This window comes from Fusarium venenatum (assembly GCF_020744135.1).
Source record: "Fusarium venenatum strain MPI-CAGE-CH-0201 chromosome Unknown EDB82scaffold_1, whole genome shotgun sequence".
In the NCBI taxonomy this organism is placed as follows: domain Eukaryota; kingdom Fungi; phylum Ascomycota; class Sordariomycetes; order Hypocreales; family Nectriaceae; genus Fusarium; species Fusarium venenatum.
The window spans coordinates 7,479,736-7,502,266 of NW_027072129.1; the positions used below are offsets into that span (position 1 = coordinate 7,479,736).

The 22,531-nt window shown below is 49.2% G+C and overlaps 7 protein-coding genes and 1 non-coding gene across 8 annotated transcripts; 2 read left to right on the forward strand and 6 right to left on the reverse strand.

Moving 5' to 3' along the window:
• Positions 1–3,041: 3,041 nt before the first annotated feature.
• EDB82DRAFT_75295 (uncharacterized protein) lies at positions 3,042–4,434 on the forward strand. The gene has a single exon (XM_025729588.2). It carries the CDS (start codon positions 3,337–3,339, stop codon positions 4,225–4,227), a length of 891 nt encoding a protein of 296 aa, XP_025588798.1. The 5' UTR covers positions 3,042–3,336; the 3' UTR covers positions 4,228–4,434.
• A 780-nt stretch (positions 4,435–5,214) lies between these two features.
• EDB82DRAFT_471967 (Acetokinase family-domain-containing protein) lies at positions 5,215–6,651 on the reverse strand (the record flags this gene model as incomplete). The annotated part of the gene is made up of 2 exons (XM_065607969.1): positions 5,215–5,710; positions 5,888–6,651. The coding sequence occupies 2 exons, from the start codon at positions 6,649–6,651 to the stop codon at positions 5,215–5,217; spliced, it is 1,260 nt and encodes a 419-aa protein (XP_065465756.1).
• A 238-nt stretch (positions 6,652–6,889) lies between these two features.
• On the reverse strand, positions 6,890–8,632 carry EDB82DRAFT_75366 (uncharacterized protein). The gene is made up of 4 exons (XM_065610044.1): positions 8,274–8,632; positions 8,094–8,218; positions 7,385–8,032; positions 6,890–7,334 (listed from the first exon to the last, which is right to left on the reverse strand). Exons 1-4 carry the CDS (start codon positions 8,468–8,470, stop codon positions 7,129–7,131), a joined length of 1,176 nt encoding a protein of 391 aa, XP_065465757.1. The 5' UTR covers positions 8,471–8,632; the 3' UTR covers positions 6,890–7,128.
• Positions 8,633–10,899: 2,267 nt separating this feature from the next.
• Positions 10,900–13,230, forward strand: EDB82DRAFT_521235 (uncharacterized protein; the record flags this gene model as incomplete). Its single annotated transcript, XM_025729583.2, has 5 exons — positions 10,900–10,986; positions 11,069–11,157; positions 11,244–11,533; positions 11,589–12,743; positions 12,806–13,230. 5 exons carry the CDS (start codon positions 10,900–10,902, stop codon positions 13,228–13,230), a joined length of 2,046 nt encoding a protein of 681 aa, XP_025588794.2.
• Positions 12,958–15,799, reverse strand: EDB82DRAFT_75538 (uncharacterized protein). Its single transcript, XM_025729582.2, has 9 exons — positions 14,957–15,799; positions 14,455–14,908; positions 14,302–14,393; positions 14,074–14,251; positions 13,934–14,014; positions 13,761–13,886; positions 13,325–13,668; positions 13,075–13,125; positions 12,958–12,978 (listed from the first exon to the last, which is right to left on the reverse strand). The coding sequence occupies exons 1-7, from the start codon at positions 15,406–15,408 to the stop codon at positions 13,423–13,425; spliced, it is 1,629 nt and encodes a 542-aa protein (XP_025588793.2). The 5' UTR covers positions 15,409–15,799; the 3' UTR covers positions 12,958–12,978; positions 13,075–13,125; positions 13,325–13,422.
• On the reverse strand, positions 15,748–15,830 carry EDB82DRAFT_t42. Its single transcript has one exon. It is a non-coding gene; the product is annotated as a tRNA-Lys (tRNA).
• On the reverse strand, positions 15,759–19,440 carry EDB82DRAFT_489574 (fungal-specific transcription factor domain-containing protein). Its single transcript, XM_065608357.1, has 6 exons — positions 18,749–19,440; positions 18,290–18,692; positions 17,967–18,236; positions 17,255–17,918; positions 16,959–17,201; positions 15,759–16,907 (listed from the first exon to the last, which is right to left on the reverse strand). The coding sequence occupies exons 1-6, from the start codon at positions 19,038–19,040 to the stop codon at positions 16,191–16,193; spliced, it is 2,589 nt and encodes an 862-aa protein (XP_065465758.1). The 5' UTR covers positions 19,041–19,440; the 3' UTR covers positions 15,759–16,190.
• Positions 19,441–20,583: 1,143 nt separating this feature from the next.
• On the reverse strand, positions 20,584–22,500 carry EDB82DRAFT_489578 (WD40-repeat-containing domain protein). Its single transcript, XM_025729580.2, has 5 exons — positions 21,989–22,500; positions 21,851–21,924; positions 21,188–21,793; positions 21,089–21,133; positions 20,584–21,032 (listed from the first exon to the last, which is right to left on the reverse strand). The coding sequence occupies exons 1-5, from the start codon at positions 22,108–22,110 to the stop codon at positions 20,869–20,871; spliced, it is 1,011 nt and encodes a 336-aa protein (XP_025588791.1). The 5' UTR covers positions 22,111–22,500; the 3' UTR covers positions 20,584–20,868.
• Positions 22,501–22,531: the final 31 nt, after the last annotated feature.

Below are 22,531 nucleotides of genomic sequence, written 5' to 3' on the forward strand. Positions count from 1 at the left end.
GCAGTGTGGCTAGTAAGGCAGAGGCACATTTGATTGATTGTATTGTTGTGTCCGTTGTGACCATGAAGCTTTATTGACTCAGAGGAGGGGTTGCACTTTAACCTCAATAGCTGGCCTTGTCACCATGACGGTGTTCTTTGCTCAATATATGGTCAGCCCCCTCTCGTATGTTGCATGGCCAGCCAGCAGATGCCAGAAGTTCATCAGTGGCTGTATCTGTCATTGGAAGTAAGCGAGCTTGAGCCGAGAGCGGGAATAAAATCTTAGCTGCAACAGCAAACAGGAGCTGCCATTATTATGTAACACCTCTCCTCTCTAAAGACGCTCGATGTACGTCCGGTAAATAACCAGGCAGCCAGGCCATTCCAATGCTCCTAGATGTTGGTGATGATTATCTTCCGGCGTTGAACTTGAGTATGGAGAAACCCTGGGGACACAAAAGGGATTTGCAGGGTCCGACCAATATCGCTGCAGACATTATCCTGGAAACAACAGGATTGGGCCCTGCATGAGCCATGAAATAGACCTTTTTTTCTGTCGTACTGTAATACGTACTTACCTACCTTTGGTGTAGCCGTTGTGGCTTCATTTACCTGCAAAGAGGGGTAGCATGTGCCTGAGTGCATGTGCAGTGCGGGCAGTTGTCCATGGCAGAAGATTATCTGGACAGTACTGTATCAACAAAAAATCTTCGACAGCCTGGACCTCTAACTAACGTCTTGTTGTTGCGGTGTTGACGTCACTATGGTGCGATAGAAAGGCACTGTAAAGCTGTCTGTACAGTGTTTCGGTTTCCAAGTAAGCTATAACGCAGCTGGACACAGAGGTAGGTACTTTGTTCCAGCCACTTCCCACCTGGCTCAACTGATCCGGTTATCCGTCATGGTGACGCCTCATAGCTTGGGATCGAGATCACAGTTTGGAAATCAGGGTCCAGAGGTCCGGAGCGCCGTTCCGCGGGATAGGTGCAGTAGTCTGAAGCACCTCATCAGCTGGGCAGCCAGGCAACATGTCCAATGTCAACGATGCTAATTGCAGGAAAGGTCGTGACGATAAAGTATTGCGCCGCGGCAGTCTCAGTGTAGTTGAGAGAGTTTCTTATCAATGCAAAAACTAGTTGGATTTCTGAAATGAGTTGCAAGACTGAGAAAGTTAGCTTGTTGCAGTGGAGATGGTAAGTACGTAGCGAGGCATTGTGTGATGGTCGCATCAGGAGGGTCCGATGCCCCCCAACGTAGCAAGGACGTTAGATACGGGCGGCCTGAAGTAAAACGGAGCAAAACAAAGCATGTAGAGCAAGGTAGGGTAGGTGAGGTTCAAGAATAGCTCCTGTATTATCTGTAGGACGTTAGCGAGTGATCGACATCGTAGGCCTAAAGGTTGAGTAGCCAGTCGCCCGTCCAATTTCCTCGAGCGAGTGCCATTTAGGGAAAAGCGTTCCCAGCATCAGCGGTGGCTTGCGCTAAGCAAAGGTCAAAATCAAGCCCTCGGGCTTATGCCCCAGTGGCTCCTCTGGGTGTTGACCCTGTTTTGTGGTTACTCCATAGATCCTCAACCCTGGCAGGAGCTCCAAAAGAGAAAGAACGAGAGAGAATGTCTAGAGTCAACCCTGTCCGTACAGCTGGAAAGAGAGCCCCCGTCCTTGACAAAATGACCCCACACCATGCCGTGTCAATGTCCTACCAAGCGTGCTGTTTTCTCGCTGGATGATTTAGAAACAAGAAAAAAGCAACAAGAAATGGAAAACGGGAACGAGATGATAGAGAGATAATTAAAAGGAATGTTTAGTTCAGAGGTCGAGCATATGTCTTCTGTTCTTTTCCTTAGTATCAGCAGCTTCAACTTTCTAGTTCATAGGTAGTCAGTATTTTAGGAACGATACCATACGGTATAACTTGATGCGGAACAAAGAGGTGAATTTTCTTTCTTTTTTCTCCTCCTTTCCTTGCTATGATGGCCCAACGTCCTCTACATACAGTACCTTACCCACTGCTGGAGGTAGTAGCTCCGACCAAAACCGTCTCAGCGGTCGCTCACGCCTGTCGGTCGAACCTTGCCTTGGCTACTTAGGACAGTGGACACTGGATAGGGACAGATGGTGAGGGGGAGCGGGAGCTTGCTGATGACTCTCAGGGCAGGTGCCTCTTTGGAGAGTTTCCCATGTAGCAATGCCATGCCAGGCCAGGGTTTTGTTGGAAGACAGGGTACACTAACCGCACCCCCTTATCTGTGTGTGTTGTAACAAACAGTAGAAGACGGAGACTAACAGTGGGAAAGAGGGAAAGAGGGAAAGAGGAGAAGTGTGAAAAAAGGTTTAATGGCACACCACTACCTGCCGTTAGCGGTGACGGACCCCATCCAGCCTGTGGCTCGTCCAAGCTCAGTTACGTCCATTCATCGTAACTTTCAACTCAGACTCGACTTTTTTCTCGATCTCATCGATCGATGGGGTTGCGCAGAAAATCCCATGCTTGGTTTCTCACTCCAATTCTATCCCTTCCTTTCCCTTCTTTTTACTATGCTCTGCTCTACTGTGCTGCAACCTGTACCCCCCTCCCCTACAGGCGTGTGTTTCGCTCCCCTTGATTTCAACGGGTTACTTATAAACTTAAGCTCCAGCCATCCATCAGTTCCAGCCTCGCTTCGTTTGATGTTCCTCGACTTCTCACTCCTCGTACATTTCACCATTATCCCCTTACGAAACTGCTTTCTCTCCAGAGTTGACCATATATCATTGGATACTTGATTCAAAATCAACACAGTCCATTCTTATACTACATTGTCTCCAGTTGCCCTTTCTGTCTTTTTCGGTTGTTGCTCCCTGGATTTGACTTGTCTCTTTCGACTCCTCAGCAACCTACACTATCCAAACAACAACAACAACGCTTCCTAGCCAAGACTACCGGAACTTGCCTGCTTTTCTACATCTCTGCAGTATATGAACTCTACACCAGACGCCTTGCTACCTATACATCTGTGGAAACATCCGCAAATTCGTCACCGCCAAAACTACGTCTCTCTCCCTTTGCAAACGCTGCTGAGTATCCCTGTCGCCTTTCAGGTACACACGCAACAGCCCACGAGAAACCCATTAGTCTCGTGTTCCTAAAAGCGGAGGCAATTCTGAGCTATCAATCCCTTCCTTCAGTCCCCCGAGTCTAGACAGGCTCCGCGACTAGCCATCCCGCTATTTAGTCCCGCTTCACTCCACTACGCCTGTGCTGCCACCACATCCAGTCACATAACATAGTATTAGAGTCCCCCTGGCCATACCAACAGTCGCTTTTCTACCAATTCTCCAACTTTACACTCAGCATATTCACAACAGGTTCGAAAATGACGATGCACGCAATTAACGCCGCTGGTCGAAGGATCTCGCTCTTAAACGACGAAAGCGCCTCCCAACAAACCCAACCGCAACAACAAAGACCTCCCCTCAGCTTCCACTCCAGCTATGCTTTCAACCAGTCTTACCCCACCCCCAGTAGCAGTTCTTCTTCACCCAACACCCCAGAGCTCTTGCGCTCCGACTCCTATGACTCTCAAATGAGCAATGACCCCGTCTCTCCCATGACTCCCAACGTGGATTACTACCCTCGACAACAAGTTATTTACACTATTCCTCAAGACTACAACATGGACGCCAAGCACGTAGCCTACGCCGACAGTGCCCGTTCGGCCTCATACGACGCTGAGATGGTCAGCCAACCCCGATCCTCGCCTATGCCCGAGCGCCCCGGAAAGCGATACCCCTGCCGCTATCGCGACACTCATGGCTGCGAAAAGACCTTTACAACTTCTGGCCACGCCTCGCGCCACTCCAAGATTCACACTGCAGAGAAGGCTGTTCAATGCACCTTTGCGGGATGCCAGAAAAAGTTCACTCGCGCCGATAATATGAAGCAGCACCTTGAGACGCATTTCAAGGACAAGAGCCGTTCTTCCGGTAGTCAGCGCAGTCACAGAACCTCGCTCGCTGATGCTCGCCGCAACTCTACATCTGGTCGTCCTTCTGCGAGCCGCACATCCTCGTCTCGAAGTCGACGCGATGCCGATCCCTACCCCCTTCCCACACCCCCGCTGGCCTCGCCCAGTATCAACAGCGGACCCTGGGATATGAGTGGCCGTAACCTCCCTATTCTTAACCGCCCTGTCTCTGGCAGGACCCCCAGCGGTTTAGATGCTCTCGCGATGGCTGTCGCATGCCAGGAGGGCGCAGGCGTTTGAGCGTCAGGTTCCTCACCCCTGACACTCAAAACTCACGGCATAATTCTATTGATAATCTTAATCCTCGACAAAAATCAATTTCTTTTTTTAAGGATCTTCTTTGGCAACTTCATCTTTGGCGCAAAAACTCGACTTTATGACTCGTCTCTCAAAAACATGATGCATTCCCTATCTACTGGATTGTTTCAATCACGGCGTTGTGAGAACACACGATATACAACCCGAATTATATGGCGTTCACGGTTATTTTTTTCGGACTTGAAAAAGGCTTCAATGTTTTTTTTTTCCTTCAAGGGGAAGGACAGTGTGCACGTATACGAATGGCTACACAAATGATTCTCTCATACAGTACACATGGTTAGATAAACGACAGGATACGTCCCTCGGAGCCACAGATTCGAAGGCGGAAAACGCATGGCGTTGGCGGGGTTTTATGATATGATGTTTCCAACTTTATGTTCAAATATAAGATGGGGGGAAGGACGGATTTGCTGGCTGTCTCTTGAAACCGCCTCACACAGACTTATTTGTAAGTCGGGGCAGAAGGTGATCTTGGCGGCAGAGCGATTTAGTACACACTTATCGCTGTTCCCATTTGCCGTTATTACGAGATGGCAATACTTTATTCATGTACAAGTTGCTTTGCTAGTTGAAGAAGCATCGTTACCGGTGCTTAAAGAGTTAGACGAGGCACTTGAATTGTGCACAATTGATACCACTTTGATTTTTATAAACCTTTTAACCTTCAATGACTATTGGAACATTATCAGCAGCCCAACGGTTAACAGTTCTATGTACTTACTTGCCTTGTATCCTGAATCCCCCCGAATTCCCGCAGATCCCGAGTGGAAGATTGTCATAATGCAAGTCACTTAAAGATTTGCGTCATTAACTGTGAATGACTTTTCACTGGTTTGTATACACACTCTCTATCTATTAAGTCATATATATCATCACTACCACAACCACCATCCCTGTGGTGTCGCATCATTCCCAAATGTCTTCCTTTTCGGCGCACAACCTGGCCATCTCTAGCTGCTCATCTGTCTGACAAACCAACACTCGTTTTGAAGCATCGCGTTCACCCAATTCCTGGACAACGTCCTTGATAGGCTCCTGGTTGCTGGCATCGTTAAGGGCAAACCCTAAACAGGCCACCTGGTTGACAACAGCGGAGCGGAGCTTAGCACTGTGTTCACCGATACCACCAGCAAAGACCAGAGCGTCGACGCGGCCCTCGAGGGACACAAAGTAAGAACCGACGAAGGCGGCAATGCGGTCAACAAAGATGTCGAAGGCCAGGCGATGGTTCGGTTCATCCGAATCGGCGACGACGCCAAAATTTGTCGTACCTGTCATGGACTTCCAACCACTCTCCTTGTTGAGGATCTCCTCAGCCCGTGAGATGTGAAGGTGCTTAGTGGATGCAGGAGAAAGCTTCCCCACATCGGAGGCATAATGGAAGACGAGACTGTAAGGGTGGCTGGGGTCAGCATGCAAGAACCTTAATCTAGAAAGAGACCCTTATTGAAAATCCCACCCTCTGTTTGCTTTTGGATCTCATCTCATGTATGATCTGATGAGAGTAGTATCCCGCCGCATCCGGTGGGGCCTCTGGGCTCTGTATGGGTATCATCATCTTAGGCACTGGGCGTCTTACCTTGGATCAACACTGCCACTTCGGGTGGCACCAGGAAGGCCCGCCAAAGGCGTCAGCCCCATGCTCGTATCCCAGCTTTTGCCGCCCTTAATGGCGCACGCACTGGCACCGCTACCAAGGTGCAGAGCGATCATGTTTAAGCTGCTGACATCTCTTTGAAGATAATTGGCGACAGATCGGGTAATGAAGGCGTAACTGATACCGTGAAACCCATACTTTCGCAGGCGGTTGCTCTTTGCAATTTGGGGGTCAATAGGATATGTATAAATATGTGGAGGTAGAGTTTGGTGGAATTGTGAGTCGAAGCAGGCGACGTTGACCGTGCTGGGCAGAGCGCTGATGCAAGTATCGACGATACTCAAGGCAACGCCATTGTGGAGCGGTGCCAAATCACTGAGTTCTTCAAGATGATGATAAGTATCTTGAGTGATGACTTGAGATCGGTCGTAGTCGCCGCCATGAACGATACGATGACTAGCGATGGCGATGTCTCCCTTTGAAGAGATCTCTTTCAACTCACTATCATCGATGAAGGTCTTTAGAATGAGGTCAAAAGCGTCACCCTGGGTCTTGACGCTTTCAGAAACCTCCTTCGCCTTGAGCACTTTTTCATTGCCACGGGAATACGCAAGAGTTGCTGGCGGTGCAGTTAGACCGCCAACTGATGCTTCGGCGATTTGGTGAGGCTCTGCATTCTTATCTGCAGTATATACCGATATCTTGACCGAACTGGAGCCGGCGTTGATTGCGAGAATAACCTTCATGACTGGCGTAGTGATGTTGGGAGAGGCTAATAAGTGAAGGTTGAGTTCGCAGTAGTTGTGTCAACTGAGTGAAGGGAGCTTGGGTTGAATTTATGACCCATCTATATCATTCATGGTAGGTTATATCTCCATGACGACACAAGCTCTGTGGTCTGATCCAGGCACCGCGGGGTGATGAGAGTTGATGTGGAGCCCCGAGCATTCCAGGGCCGTAATCTGCCCACAGACAGCAACGTTGTACATGCCTCTTTTGATACTCCAACCAATCCCACGTGGGCGGCTGCAGATTATCACTCAGTCGGTCGACGTTTTTTTACTTTGACAGATCAAGATGTGAGCTGTCAGTGTCGAACTTTGTTGCAGCTGTCACCCCACCAATCTCTGACCACGCACTGCACCGCAACATGAACATGTGGTCCGGCTCGGTGGTGCAACTGGTTACAGGTTATATATACCATCTGACTCAAACTCGGCTTTTCAAGGCGTAGTGTCGGTCGTGTCCGAGGGTTCTGGTACCGAGTCGAGCGCGTGGTGAGGCCAGCCAGATACTGGTAAATCGGGAGAATGTCCCGGCAAAATCTGCGGCGAGGGTAATTCGAAATGGTTCGGCGGGAATGGGATGCCGTTGAATTCGCGGTCCGAACTGTGGCAAAAAAGCCATGTTTCGATGAATCGACGATACTCTGATGACCGTTAGCTGATAAGTCGGAGGATCCTGGCAAAGTTTGTTTACCTTGGCGTTCAGTAAATTGGACCGCTAGATACCGTATGTCAAGAGCTGGCTGCTGTACTGATCTTGGCTCCGAAGATTCACTTGCTCTGGTTCGAGATCGCATACGACGTGGTAACGAGAAGCGCCGGTGTGAATTACGGTCATCGCCCGAACTGGGTCGTCGACCGGATGCACTCAGTCGAAGTTGCTTTGCACGGTCATCCCTCCCACGAAGCTCACCATCGAAACAGTGGATATCATATTCTCGATATTGACCATCCGTCTTATTCGCGAATACACTGAGCGAGTGGAACGTGGTATATCGATCCCTCCACAACTTGAGCCTCTGTATCGCACCTATGCCCTTCACCTTGCCAAAGCCGTCTGTGCGTCCATGAACATTGGTCCAGACGACGTCGGCATCGAAGAAATCGATCAGGTCCTTCCTGCGCAGATCCCCCTGGAATTGGATAGAGCTTTCAACTGTCGTAAACTCGTATCTGATCGTGACGTATTGGTCATGTATACAAACACCTTCATCAGTGGTGTATCGAACTCGGTGAGGTTCCTGAAACGTCAGGTATCGTTCCATGTCGGAGGCATCGTAGTATGGGCGATGGCGCGAGTGCAGCGTATGTGGGTGTATATCAGAGGGGACATCTGAGGGCACTGAGAGGAACCTGAGTTAGCTGAAATTTCATCCGAACAGCTCCTTTGGGTTTCGACGCACAATAGTGCTCGAGCAGTTCGTTCTGATAGCTGCCCTGCCAGAGAACACGACGCTGCTCAGAACCCACTACTTCCCAAGGCCCGAGGTAAACAACCCGTTCGTCAGGAGTATCTTGAAAGAGTATTCTGCGATACTGGTATCAGCAATGTGAGACATCAATTGGGTCAACAGCGTTCGCACATTGTTGCTTGGAACCCAGGAGGTCCAAGATCAAGTACTGAGGTTCTAGTTCCCGATCCCTCGGTGGTTGGAGCAGAAATAGTCGATATGCCGGAGGTTGGAGTCCAGGTTGAATCGACCGGACTGACGTACGTTCTTCCATAGGTAGGCGGGCGACCGAGAGACGACGAAGTAAAAGATGAGCCCGAGGACGACATGCTGTCGCTGGTAGCAGTCGAGGGCGATCTGACTGACCGAGCGGTGGGGACATGTCATGACACGGTTACAGCGGCATATGACGGGTGGTTCCAGCCGGTGCTATCTTGAAAATCCCAATTACCAGCCCTAAGACTGCTATCGCGCCTTGCCTTGACTTGAGCTTCTAGCAACGGTAAAACTGGCTGTGATAAAGCTTGTGAATATAGGAACAGGGATTGGCAGGCCCTTGGCTGCAGCAGCCTTGATATTACCAATGCCTAAGCCGGCGCAAAGGCAAACTCTTGATAATAGAGCAGCGATAGAACGTGGAGGCACCGCTCACACTCAGTCAGAATAAACTTGGGCACTAGATTGGGGAAGAGTGGTTCTGAAGGTCGCTTGCGTATTCACCCACCCCCTCTGAGACTGAAACAGAAAACTAGGTAGGCAGAATTCAACTTCCTGGACCGGTACTAGGCGAGTGAAGATGAAGCTCACGCACGTACAGAGACTGCGCATGAGCATCAATGTAGCCACGCCAGGCGATGACAGGACAGAATTAAAACCCAAGGATCCAAAGTTCCAGGAGGATTCCAAGAAGTCCAGATAACCAAGCCAAATTGTTTCTTGTTCGCCCATGGACATCTAGCTGTAAGCCAGCATCATACATGGCAAATTGATGGGGAGATAGATTCCGTAGAACGCGGTCGATTTCCACGGTCAATGAGAGGCACGTCGGCCTTGGTCTTCTCCGAATGCTAACGTTGAGACCCGCGTCAGTGGACGTCTAGCCACACATAGACAGGAACGCTGCACGCCGCCTGTTGCAAAGCTGAGGAAGGGTGAGTTATTACCAACAGAACCGAAGAACGTTGTGCAATTGACAGCCAAGGGTCGATGCCACATGGGCAGCTGCTTGTATTGGATTGGTGGTCCATTAACAGCGGGAGCATCGAGCACGGGGGCCAAGACGACATTCTGATGGGCCAAGAAAGCTTAGGTGTCGTGGGGCTCTTTTTCTTTAATTTTTGTCTTTGCTGGTTGTAGTTAGATCTTGGTACAGTATCAATCAGTTCCGAACATCTGGGCCGATATTGTTATTTGGGAATGCATGTTTCGAGTATTCGAAGGCTGCACAAATCTATTTTTGATTAGGAAATACCGTCATCATGTACTATTACAGTCCTTCTTGAAATATAGGTAGGTAAGAGCATTGCCAGAAAGACATCCATGTTTTTTCCAGGCAGAGCCGCGAAGCTAGCGTATTTTATTCCTTAGTAACAGGTAAGGAGGAGAAACATACAGTAGTACCCCACCTTCAAGGCACGAGCTTCCAGGAGTAAAGCCGGTTCAAAGACGCATATATCCGTGCTGGATCTTGAGATATGCATATCGGTAGTAATGTCCAACCGTCCGTGGTACATGTTCTCTTAGGCAGGACATTGATTTTATGTCATCATCGTGAACAGTCCTAACTTAAATTGGTATGTTTCTTAAACAGTACAGTTCCTTCATGGTCAACTCAAGGCTTAGGTACATTAGTAGTAGCACCTATCTGCCTTGTTGACCGCGTTCCTATCAACCAAGTTTCAATAACACGTGCCCCTTCCCATTAGCTGTCTTCCTCTCCTTCTAAGCCACAATGATTCCAGACTCAGGAGATGAGGCCTCGATAAGTCTATCCAAGATGGGGATCCGATTTGGGTAATTGTTAAATATGTACCCACACAAGCTAACGAATCTGGCTGGCAACTTGACCTACCTACCTACTTTAACCTACTATGCAAGGGACCCCTACGCAAACGTCTAGAGCGTCGTCCTTCCATTTTTCATTCTCTTTCCCTATCACTGTTTTTCCTATCTACCTGCCAGTCCGTCAGTAAATCAAGGATAATAGGTTCCTGTCACATTTAGTGCCCCATCAGGACCAGCTACTCGGAGACGGGCATAGTACGTGTAGTCAAATCCCACCCCATACTCAGTCCGCGTATATCGGCTCTCAAGCCCCGAGATACAAGGGTAGGCAGGTCATCATTAAAGGACGCTGCCAAGTGAAGCCAAGTGCGTCTTAGTAGACTGCCTAGGTAGTCAAGGGCCTCTTCAGCTCTAAAGGAAACCGTTATTCGCGGCGTGCACTTGGCGCACAGCACAGTCTTTGCTCAAGTGCCATACAGTTTTGTGATGGCATCCCACACCATCTATACTGCGCAGCTTGCTCCAACTTATCAACGACATTACCTTTCTGTTCTGCTCCATTCTGCTTCTAGTCCGTCGTACTATGGTCATGAGAATCACATCCGCCTCTCTTCTATCTTTGGGCATTGCCTATCCGCAATTCCAGTACCTGTCCTGACTTGAGCTTCTCTGAGCCTACTTCCTCCATTCCCTCTCAGGCCACCCGTGCTCATTGGAACTTTTGCGACGCGCTGTTTAACCCCCGCCACGAATCATGCCTCTTCTATCAAGATATTCATTGCGTCGGAACCGCGGTTTCCTGGGCTCTGATAGTTCGGCACTGCCATCACAAGATGCTCAAGTAAGTCTATGCGCTCAGCGTCATATCTCCATCTTACCAAGCAGCCCTGTGCCTGATTCTACAGAGCTAATGCATCTCACAGGATCGCCAACAACTACGTTACGAACTTGATTTGAATTCATGGAATTTTCGTATCTGGGGTGTTTGCGCCTCGGGCTTTCTGACAGACTCGTAAGTCGTCCTCAAAACTGATAATAGACATGCAACCGCCGTCACGTCGTATAACGATTGGCAAACTCCTGACTTTTCAAATCTAGATATAACCTCTTTTCAACCAATGTAATTATAGCTTCGATCGCATTTGTTTATTGGCCCAATGGTCCAGAGTGGTCAGGCCTACTTATCAACTTCTTTACGCTTCTCGGGTCTGTTGTAGGCCAGGTCTTGTTTGGATACCTCGCCGATCGCTATGGTCGGACTCGCCTCTACGGCGTTGAGCTTGTGCTGGTTATCGTTTCAACGATTGGCGTCGCCACTAGCAGTCGCGGCTACAATGATCTTTCATTTCTGGGCCTATTTACTTGGTGGCGTTTTGTCATGGGCATAGGTTCGTGAGCCCAGTCTACTCTCACAAATCTCAGACGCTGACAAGACTGTCCCAGGAATCGGAGCTGAATATCCCCTTAGCGCAGTAATAACTTCAGAATGGTCCAGTACACAGTCTCGAGCTACTATGCTGTCCTCAGTTTTCATGATGCAACCCATCGGCCAGGCGCTGGCGCAGCTGGTCGGCCTATTTGTGCTTCTTGGCTTCCAGCGAAGTCACGATCTACAAGGAATGCGATGTGGTCTTGACAAATTGCACGAGGAAGAATGCAAGAAGGCACTGGACGGCGTTTGGCGCATTGTGATCGGTTCAGGTGCTGTGCCTGCGCTTCTCGCCATTATATTTCGTTTCTTCCTTTTCGACTGTGGTATCTACAGCCTGGAGGTTCGAAACAAACCAGGAATGGCTCTTGTAAACACTCAAAGGATCTACGGTGCCCCTCAGGGGGCCGGCGTCGAAGCCTTCCCCAATCATGGTGCGGCTGGTCGCTCCATGAGCGGTTCGGGCGACGGAACGAATTCGTTCCCGATGGGTCAGTTCAACCAGAATCAAACGCCGGCACCATATCAGATCAATTCGCCTGGTGGGAACAATGTCGCACCTTCGTATCGGGCAACTGATCTTGGTGATGGCATGCATCACGCCAATTCTTCACAACATACCATGCCCGTCCAGTTTTCGAGAGAAGACCTACACAACTACTTTATCCGCGATGGCAACTGGGCATATCTTTTGGGCACAGCAGCGACGTGGTTCTTTTTGGACGTTTCGTTTTATGGGATGAGCCTTGATAACAGAGGCACCCTATCGACTATGTGGGCAACGACTACACCGACCAAGATTGATGACTCCCTTGAATGCTGGGTGTCGTCACTCCGGGGGGGCAATTCGACTGTGCCAGATTGGGCCACCGATGGGCTTCCAGTTTGGTCGACCGACGCAACTCACCCCTGCAACACGATTTACGACGTGTTGATTGAGCAAACAAAGCAATATCTCTTGACTGTCTCACTCGCATCGATTGCGGGCAGTGCTTGCTTCGTTGTCTTCGCAAACCGCATCCCACGGCGCCAATGGCTCACGGCCTCCTTCCTCGTGCTGGCCGGCTTCTTTGTTATCACCGGGTGCGTCTACTATGGCGTCCATCAAAAGCAAGGCGCTCCCGCTACAGTTGTATGTGTGGCCATTTGCCACTTCATGTTCAACTTTGGTAAGTTGACTCATCTCTATACTTTTCTTTCTATAATGGACTAACAAGAGCTGTTTTGTTAGGCGCCAACACCTTAACGTTTATAATACCAGCCGAAATTTTCCCAACCTGTTACCGATGCCTCTGTCACGGCATCTCGGCGGCTGCGGGAAAGCTTGGAAGCCTTGTTGCAGTTCTTGTGGTGTACGGCATCAACCAATCATATCAGGCTGAAAACAGGCAGGGGCTCATATTCCTACTCTTTGGTTCAGTTGCGGCTGTCGGCGCTATTTTCTCCTGGGCATACTTGCCAGACTCACAACGCCGAGTCGAGTATGACGGGAAAACTTACCTTGAGGCTAAAACACTTGAGGAGCTGGGTGAAGGCAGAATTAAAGCTCGACTCGGTGGAGAGTTAGTGACGATTGAAGAGAAGTGGGATGCTATCAAGAGGAGGAAAAGGGGTTCAATGAGAAGTGATCCATCCGTGCCAGATGGTGCTGCATAGTCAAGAGCTGTGTTATATATATGGCCATTCATTGTTAATAAAAGACTACTACCGACGTGACAAAGCATCCCTGGTTTTGCATAGTTTGACTCACTCTCGTCATGTCCCCGAGAGAGGCTGGTACAGAGCCAGATATGTATATCTGGAAGCTCTTATTATACTGTCAAGCATCATGGCTTGACAGCCGTTAATCTATTCGTGTCTCATTACGTCGAGTCTCATCAATACACCAACCGTCTCATGGTATAGAGCATGGTTACTGGTGGTGGCTCTCACACTCCTGTCTCCTTCAATGGCGTCCAACCACTTCGCCCAGCGCGATTCAGCCGGTGGAAAATACCACCCGCGTGTAGAGACCAGAACTCTTGAAAGACGAAGAGCAAATGGCGCCAGGTATATGTCGACGAGGGAGAGATTCTGCCCGAGAAAGAAAGGCCCCTGAGGTTTGATGAAGTTAGCAGAATTGACCAGAAGTCGACAAACAAGGAAATACTGAGCAGGCAATGATCCAAAATTGAGCTGACATTTACCTTTTTATCAGCAGCTCTAACTAGGATGTCTATGCTGCCTTGTAAACGATCCGCAGCTTCATGCTCAAACCCCAGGTTTTGATTCTGCACTAGTTTGTGGAAATTTGGGACAATGTGATGATTTATCTGCTTCAGTCAATTTCTCTGCCCGACTCGGAATAGCCAACTCTTACATGACCTATCCACAAGCGACATTTGGCCTTTGATCTAGGATCTGAAGGAAGAAGCGGCACTCCCTGTCCCATATCCTCAAGCTACACACGACCTGTCAGTTGCATAGTTTGGGGCTTGAGCATTAGGGCTCTAAACTCACATATTCCAGCATTGCCGTACTGTCTGAGCATGTCCAGTCGTCATGTTTTATCGTAGGTACACATGCGCGGGAGTCGGCCAAGAGGGGTTCTTCTGCATTGCGGAAAGGGTTCGTTTCGCAATATTGGTAGGACATGCCTTTTGCTTCTAGGGCGATCCAGACGCGTTGTGAGAATGGACTAGAGCATCAGTATATGTCGCAACTCAAACAGTTACAGGGAGGCCATACCAAAAACATGCGGCATAGAGTTTGAAGTTGTTGTCCTTTGCGTGCTTCCTGATCGTACCAAGTGCGGCGCCTGTTGCCCTCATGTCGGACTGCTATACGGACCCCAGAGTTAGCGGCATTTTCCAACATGGGGTTCAGACTGAGTATACGAACTCCCTTAGCCTTCTCCTTTGCCTTGCTCACGCAACCATCCTGCTTCGTCAAATGCCGTTGTACGCTACTCTTCTTAATCTCATCGCTCCTCTGCAGCGTATGCTTGTGCGGTCCAGCCACACCGTCACCTTTACCATTGCCTCCGTTTCCATTAACTCTTTGTATGGTCCAAAAGCGCTGTCCCGCCAGGTCAACGCCTGAGAGGCTGATATCGCCGAGCTCTGAATAAGCGCTGGGAAAATGCTCTGTGATCTTGATCTTCACGTCACACAGATCAAGCTGACGAGCGGAGCGCTTACGCTTCTTCTTGTTTGGGTCAACAGACTTTGGTGTTCCTGGAGGACGGCCTTTCATACGACAGTCCCAGTAGTGCGAGATGAAGGGTTTGTGTTTGTAACGCTGTGTTGAGCGGTGAGAATAGACGTTGTCTACATGAGGGAAATATGTCTCAAACCTGGGAGCATTAGAAGATCCTCCGGATAATAGAGAATGACGGCTTTACTCTTCATGCGTAAGGATGATCGCCTCATCAACGTTGAATAACTTATCTCTCCATTCCTCCAGATTCGGAGGATCAACCACGATCCTGGTGCTTAATTGACCATTGGATCTCTCGACTTCATTTCCGTCTCTTCTAATCTGTGCACTGAAATTTCCTGCGGTTTGTTGTGCTTCCACCACTGGTGCAGGTACTGTTGTCGGCGCAAGTATACCAAACTGACCTGGCGTCGCGCGTGTAGCGTTAACGATGCCATTATGTACTGCGTTCATACGATATGATTCTTCAATATCGCGTGCAACGTAACCCTCCATGTTGAGCTGTAGTGCAACGCCGTACCGTTGTGGTATGTCCGATGCCGAAAACGCTGCCGACAGCCCGGCCCCGGAGGTAGAGACGGGGACGGGGATGGGGACGGACCTCTGAGGCGGAGTGTGCGGGGCTCTTCCAGCCATTTGCCGGAACTGGCAGTCTGTCCTAGATAGATCCACTATGGGTTATCTCAAGTGTATCCACGGCCAAAGCTTCTTTATTACCCTCTCAACGTTTATGTTGCTACTTTAAGACGCCCGTCACCTTGGTCGCTGTTAAGGAAGGAGGGGTAGGTGTATTTGAGCCGCACCTATAACTGTTGCACGGGCCATGTTGTACTGTACAGGTTAGTAGGTAGGTACTCTTGCCAGCCATTGGTTCTCATTCAGTACCAAGTAATGAAGAGATCACAACAAACCAGCCACATTCAAAAATCAGCAAAAAGAAATGCCTCGCTTGTTTGCAATCGTATTTATAGGAACAGCCCGATGCGGGGGTCGAACCCGCAACCTTGAGATCGCGTACTCGTAAGAGTCTCACGCTCTACCGATTGAGCTAACCGGGCGTGGCTCTTAATTGATTGATGTCAGACTCTGCAGAATCGTGTTTTGGCCTTGCCTAACTGCCTTTGCATTGATCGGCCTTGAAGATCGACACACCATCTAGCCCCCATTATACACCCGTTGTGAACATGAGCAGTGCAAAAGGTATGTCCTTCATCGGATTCTCCAACTCATATTTTACAACATAGTCGACATGTTCGTCCCGTATAAACGCCCCAGATGTAAATTCCCGGTCCGTTGCAGCTGTTCGTATTCCTCCCCTCTTTCATTCTTGACAAGCATTGTTGGTTTTTTCGAGGCTGGTTTTCGCCACTTGATTCCGAAAAGATTCGTCTCCCATATGAACTCCGTGTTGCTCCACTTCAGCTGTCCCTCGATTCCCACGTTCCTAAATCCATCGCATCCATAGATCCCATATTCATCAATGCTCTCAAAACACCTTCGCCCACTTGGGGAACGCCTGTCTGTCCGTGCATGTCCGCCCACCCATCCGGCATGCTGAACCCTCCGCTCTGATCCAGGCCTGGCGGGATAGCGAAACCAGATGTGTCAGCAAAGAAGCCAGGCGTGCTTCCATCAAGTACACCTGGGTTCAATAAGGTCTGATTCGGCGACATAGGACTTGTGTTAAACGAGTTGGCCCCTGATCTATTCATCTGTCCAGGGGCCAGATGATTCCGCTGATCGGACCCTGTGCTTGAGTTCGGTGTCGGTCGGTTTGATTGCATCGCGTCTGGGGACCCTGAAGTCTCCTGGCTATCACCTGCCATGTCCCCAAAGCCTGAAACAGCTCGACTTCCAGACCCAGTCTTCTCAAAAGTGGCTGCCGAACTAGGTGTAAGAATTGCTGGTATTTGTTGCTCTGTTGACATCCACGTCTGTGTTCCAAAGTTCCCATCGCCTGTAGCAGGCATACCTGTCATGTCGTTGCTAGGCTCGAGCATATCGGGTGGTCCTGGCTGATTCATGTCGTTCTCGGAGGGATTCATGTAATTGCATTCGTTACGGTACGCCGCTATGCCCTGGAACCCTTCAGGGTTGTCACATTTAGCGCCTCTGGGTGCTCCTGTTGTGCCAGGCTGGGTCACGTTAGCATTAAAATAAGGGTAATTAAGTTCGTGTTTACATACGCTGTCGTGGTTGCGTGGGAAAGCAGTCTTGAGCTTAGGAATTCTTAATGCAAGGGCTTCCAGGTCGACATCTAGCTGGACAAGGAAGGACTCCGTCAGCGGATTTCGCCGCTTCAGCGCATTCATCGCTGAGAGTAGGAATCGTAATGAGTCAGCTGTTTGACTATCGTCTGGGCGGCTCTTAAGGTATTGCACAAATACTCGCGCAGATACATATAGACAGAATGATATGAACGGGTTGACCTTGTAGCATGTTAGCCTCCGCACCGACAAAAAAGAACCTGTTTTGTCCTTACTGTTGAAAGATCCATGTGAGAAATCATGCGCATGATGCTAGCGATCTCGTTGGCAGCTGTGATGCATCGTACTTTGCTCTCAGCACTGACTGAAGCTGGCAGTTTGTTTTTCTCGGCCTTGAAGATGGCTGCCTGGTGTAAGCAGATGGTTGACGTGTGTATGCTCATGTTCGTAAAAACGATATTAGGATTAGATAGACCAGTAGGAAGCTTGAGTTGTGGTGGGAGGCAGAGGGATGTGTTGAGCAATATATTGTCCATCTGTCTGTGTCGCTTCCAAAACGGACCATTAAGGTCATGATCAAGATCGTCAGTATCAGGACGGTGCAGATGTACCAGGTTTCTGCCAAACAGACATGCCATGAGTACGATGCCGCCAAACGAAGAGAGCTTACCCGCACCCATCGGGCTGGTGCACTCGGACAAAGACTGTGTCTGCTCAGGCCTACTCATGTTGTATGCATCTTCTGAGGCTGGCAAATTTGTCATAATATCGCGCTCATCAATCGTCATGGGCCACCCTGTGCCAATGCTGGCATAACGGTCTTGGCAGAAGGCCATCCAAAATGTTCGGCGTCGTTCCTCTCGTTCTGTCCAGTCTTTGGGAGGTGCGAGGCATTGCTTTACGTCGAGACCCGTCCCGTCTAATCTATGCAGTCCAGTCCTGCGATGGTCAGTATTGGAAAACGACGAATTTGTGAGAGGTACACACATTTGAGCAAGACGGATAGCAGAACCCGTGTTGATCCAAGCTCGAGGAAAGTACATCATCTTCATCTCATATGAGGCCAAGAGCGTGTGTGTTTGACAGTGAGCAATAGAGATCATGTGCTCTCCGTAGCCCTTGATGTAGTCCGCTTCAACATACTTTCGCGCTCTCCTATAAAAGAGGTCTTTCAAATCCGCATACTTGTCTGTAATGGTACACGCGAGAGTCCACATAGCATATCGCAGACAAACAGGCGGCCTCTGATTCGGGGCGCTATAGGAACGATATTAGCCATTTACGTCTCAGAGGTGAAGGGGCCAACATACAGGTTCATAGCGGCGAGATAACGATACTTGTGGATCATCGGGATAGACGGGTGAACCTTTTCAAAGTAGATCTGGTGAAGCTCATCGATTGTGTCTTGTGGTGGCAGAGGTTCCTCGAGGCCTAGGCCAATCATTTCCCATGTGAAGGTTCCCCCAACGTTATTCATGCCCATATCCATACTGGCATTGAAGTTGAAATCTTCCATAACACCTTGCTGTGGCGACTTATCAGTAAAGTTCCACTGTTGATCCATATTGTGGTCTCCCGTTAGATGTATCGGCGCATTCGAAATGTTAAGGTTTGCGGGAGATGCCGTTTGAGGAGGACCAGACATGGAAACATTGGCGGACTTGGGAATATTTTGGGGAGGTTCCTGGGTTTTCAACAGCGTTTCGACTTGTTCTGCGTAGCATGTCAGCGATCGAAGTAGCTGATAGCATTTCGGGCACAAGACTCACTCAGTCGCTCCTCGAGGGCCTTCACGTAGCCACGCTTAGGGCCGCTCTTTCTCCGCTGTTCATCGTAGGCGCAAGTATGACCGAGACGTGAACAGGTACTACAACTGGGTCGCACACCATCACACTTGAGCTTGCGTTTCCGACATATCATACAGGCCAGTCGCTTTGGCTTGGGAACGCTGGCATTGTCGGGAATGTCCTGTTGAGGTACGGCGTCGTCTCCATCGGCATCATCGCTTCGAGGACGTTTATGACCGCTGGTGGCAGGTCCGTTTTCTGGTGAATTCGACATGAATAATTATGAATGGCCGATACGACGTTGTTGGTATTGATGTCGAGTTTGGAGGAGTGGTGTCGCGAGATAGGCAGTTGATAAGACGGTGGGGATAAGAATGCTCAGCGGGCTTTCACAGTCGTGGGTCCGCATCTGCCGGAACAAGACCCGGGTGCTCGAAATGGTCGATAAAGAAAGTATAGTATGTCGTGGAGATGGGATTTGGACGAGGGCCAGAGGCTGTTGAGTCTGGGTTAGGCCGGGACAAGTGCGGCGATACGGAACGCAAGCATGAAGAGATGAGATTCAAGCTCACCCGGGAGGTGTTGGGGAGTTAAGACGGAGGAAGGTGGGACCCTCAAGCTTAACTCATCTTAGGGAGGCGCCTGGCTCGGCGGATGTTCATATGTTCTAGTATGTATTGGCAGGTGCAGGTGCCGGTGCAGGTGGGGATTTGTCAACAGCCAAAAATCCCACCCGGCCTGCTGCACCGTCCCTGCGTTCCACCTTCCACCTTCCAGAGCCTCCAAGGATCCTACCTACGGATCCACGGTTGTGCTTGCCGCGATACCTGGCTGCCTGGCCTGTAGGTAGTACACCAAGTTGGGGGACGTTTGTAGCGGGCTTGAGCAGCCCTACACAGCCAGTTACAACGTACGTAGTACATGCAAGGATAGGGGTTCACGGGTTCCTGTGGAGTATCAATAATGGGATACAGCATGTACGATGGCCGAAATGGTGAAAGGACATCTTGCTTGGTTGTATGCGTATATTATCCTTGATCTATTCTAGATTATTAGCAAATCTTCGGTAGTTCGCATTTGTGACCAAGTCGCATATATAACCTGGGCATTTTTCAACCTTCCACCAATATCCAGTATCTACTGATTGATTAGTAGATGATGCATCATGTTTCCGTTCCATTGGTAGTGAATCATAATTCCCTATCTAAACATTGGTTTGTCTCATCTCATGTGGCACAGCCACATGCTTCGCTTCGACCCGTGTTGCTAGCGGCAGCCATCATCAAATATTGAGCGGCCGACTTTGAATTGAACAGATGAATATTATCAAGACCCTTAGCCACTGGGCAACCTCTGGGCTTCAATATGTAAGCAAAAATGATACCGAATCTTCCAATTATCGTACTCGTATACAGCCTCGATAAAATTTGGATGTGTTGCTCAAGGCTCGCCTAACTCTACTAAGTCGTTTCCTATTTGATGTCTAGGTTAGGTGCCAACCAAGCCATCAGCACAATATGTATTAATGTTTATGCATGCAACGATGGACCAACGTTGACTAGAGTTGCTATCTTCACCGACATGTGTCTCAGTGGAAGACTAGATACTGTCAATTATACACCGGTATGCAATTGTCATGTTTACTGTCCGTCGTTGTCAAAGTGGCCTTGTTGCATGTATCAGTCAGTCTTATTATCGAGTCACTACTGGCATGGTCACAACAAATGATTCTAAATTTTAGTCTAGTTCACCTCTCATTTGGCAAACAAATGTCGGACTGTCTTTTATAGCGGCAATATAAGATGCCAAAACCTCTGGTATCGATCACGTTCATAGGGTTTTAATTGACTACTTATTTACCGTCGCATGGGTTGCTCTTCGCAGCTGATTCCTTGTTCTAAGCTGACGGCTAGGTCGGTGTCATTTACTCCGTCTGACACACAGTATCGAATGTCCACATACACATTCCGTTATTCAGTTAAGCTAGATCGCAAAGGGCTCGCGCAATCACTCCTGCACAAGTTAACTGGTCCAGTGTAGGATAGAATGGCTTTCGATGGACCGTTTTACACACTGGCGTGTTAACTAAGAGACTGCCCGCCTTATTTTCTGTCAACATCAACGCCCACAATCCTCAAGATTCCAAGATCACTGTACGCAAGGCAATACCGCGTTGGAGCCCAAGCAACCACGGGACAAGCACCGGCCGTCTTGAACGTGTGTACATGCTCTCCTGTTTCAACATGTGATATCTCCAGCCCAGATCCTAAACAAAACCATGTTAGAAAGACTAGTAACAGCTGGGAGTTCAAGAATTCTTACCCTCATCACTGCCACCAACGACAAAACTTCCGTCAAATGTAAAGCCTATTTAACAAACGATGAGTAATTGTATAAAATGAGTGAACTCAATGAACCTACTGAGACTCTTGACAGGGCCAACCATCCTAGTAATCGTCCTCTGACATACCCAATCCGTGGTATCCCACAACGCAATGATAGAATCCGAGCCACCAGTCGCCAGATATCGTCCAGTAGGTTGCAGATCCGCGGTCAGGCACGACGAGGTGTGCCCGTTAAGCTCATACTCGCTCGTTTCATCACCATGATTATTTTGAAGCACAGGCTCAAAACCCGGATACGACAGAACCCGAATGCGGCCTTCCGCCGTGGTCACAAATATCTTCTCGCCGCTCCAACAGAATGCGATCTGATTAGTCTGCACCGATTGTTGATGAGTGCTGATGGGCATAGATTGAGTTGGCGATAGAATGTAGATGGTATCTGCCTTGTTTCCGACAAGAAGCGAGTTGCCGTCTGGTGCCCACACGAGAGTGAAAGCATCTCCAAGACCTTTGACTTCGTTGAAGCAGGCTTTCGTTCGCACATCCCAGAATTTGACCACACCGTCACTGCTCACACTGCATAGCTCTGCATCCTTCGTTGGATTGAAAGCTACCTTTTCAACAGATGCTGAGTGACCCTTGAGCTCCGTCGAGAACTTCACATGAGGTTTCTCGGGGTTCCCTGTTTTACTTCGCCTCAGCATGGGGACTAATCAAGTTCGCGGCTTCATCAACTCACACACTCGTAAAGTCTTCTCTGACGAACCCGTTGCTACCAAGGTTCCGAGGGGATTCCACGCAATGCAGCGTAGGCTTGAAAACCCATTTTAGTAACTCCTAACACAACACAGCTTCATTCCAGATTGAAAGTGCATACCTATGGGGATTTGAACCCCGCGAATTGTTGGCATCATTGTAAGGTTGACTTCTTAGGTTCCCGAAGTAGCTAGAGAACTTGTCCTTGGACAAGCTCTGCCTTGCTCGGAGAACTGGCGCCATGTTGGTTGCGTGAGGGGCTGTTTCAACTAGAATCGTTGTCTAAAAGCTTGATGGTCTTGTAAACTCTTATGCTCAGTTGGCGGTCAGCGCAATACCACCATAAATATAAGTTTTATGGGTAAATGATGTGTTGGACAATGATCTTAATTCACGTGATCACTGTAAAAGCTTGAGATATGTATTTGGTGATATCAGGTCTTTCGCTAAAGCCTTAAGCAAGTGGGAGGAAGTTGAATGGCGATGAAGTGCCTGGAGAGGTAGGTATTGCACAGGCCAAGCCAGAGATCAAACGGAACCGTGAGGTGGCCTATCAAGTCATGGCTACTAAGCTACTAATATAAGGTACTGAGTAACAAAGGCAGTGCGGGTCGCACATGCCACACCCTCTTTTGGGTACGTCTGTTGGTGGGTTTGACGCGAC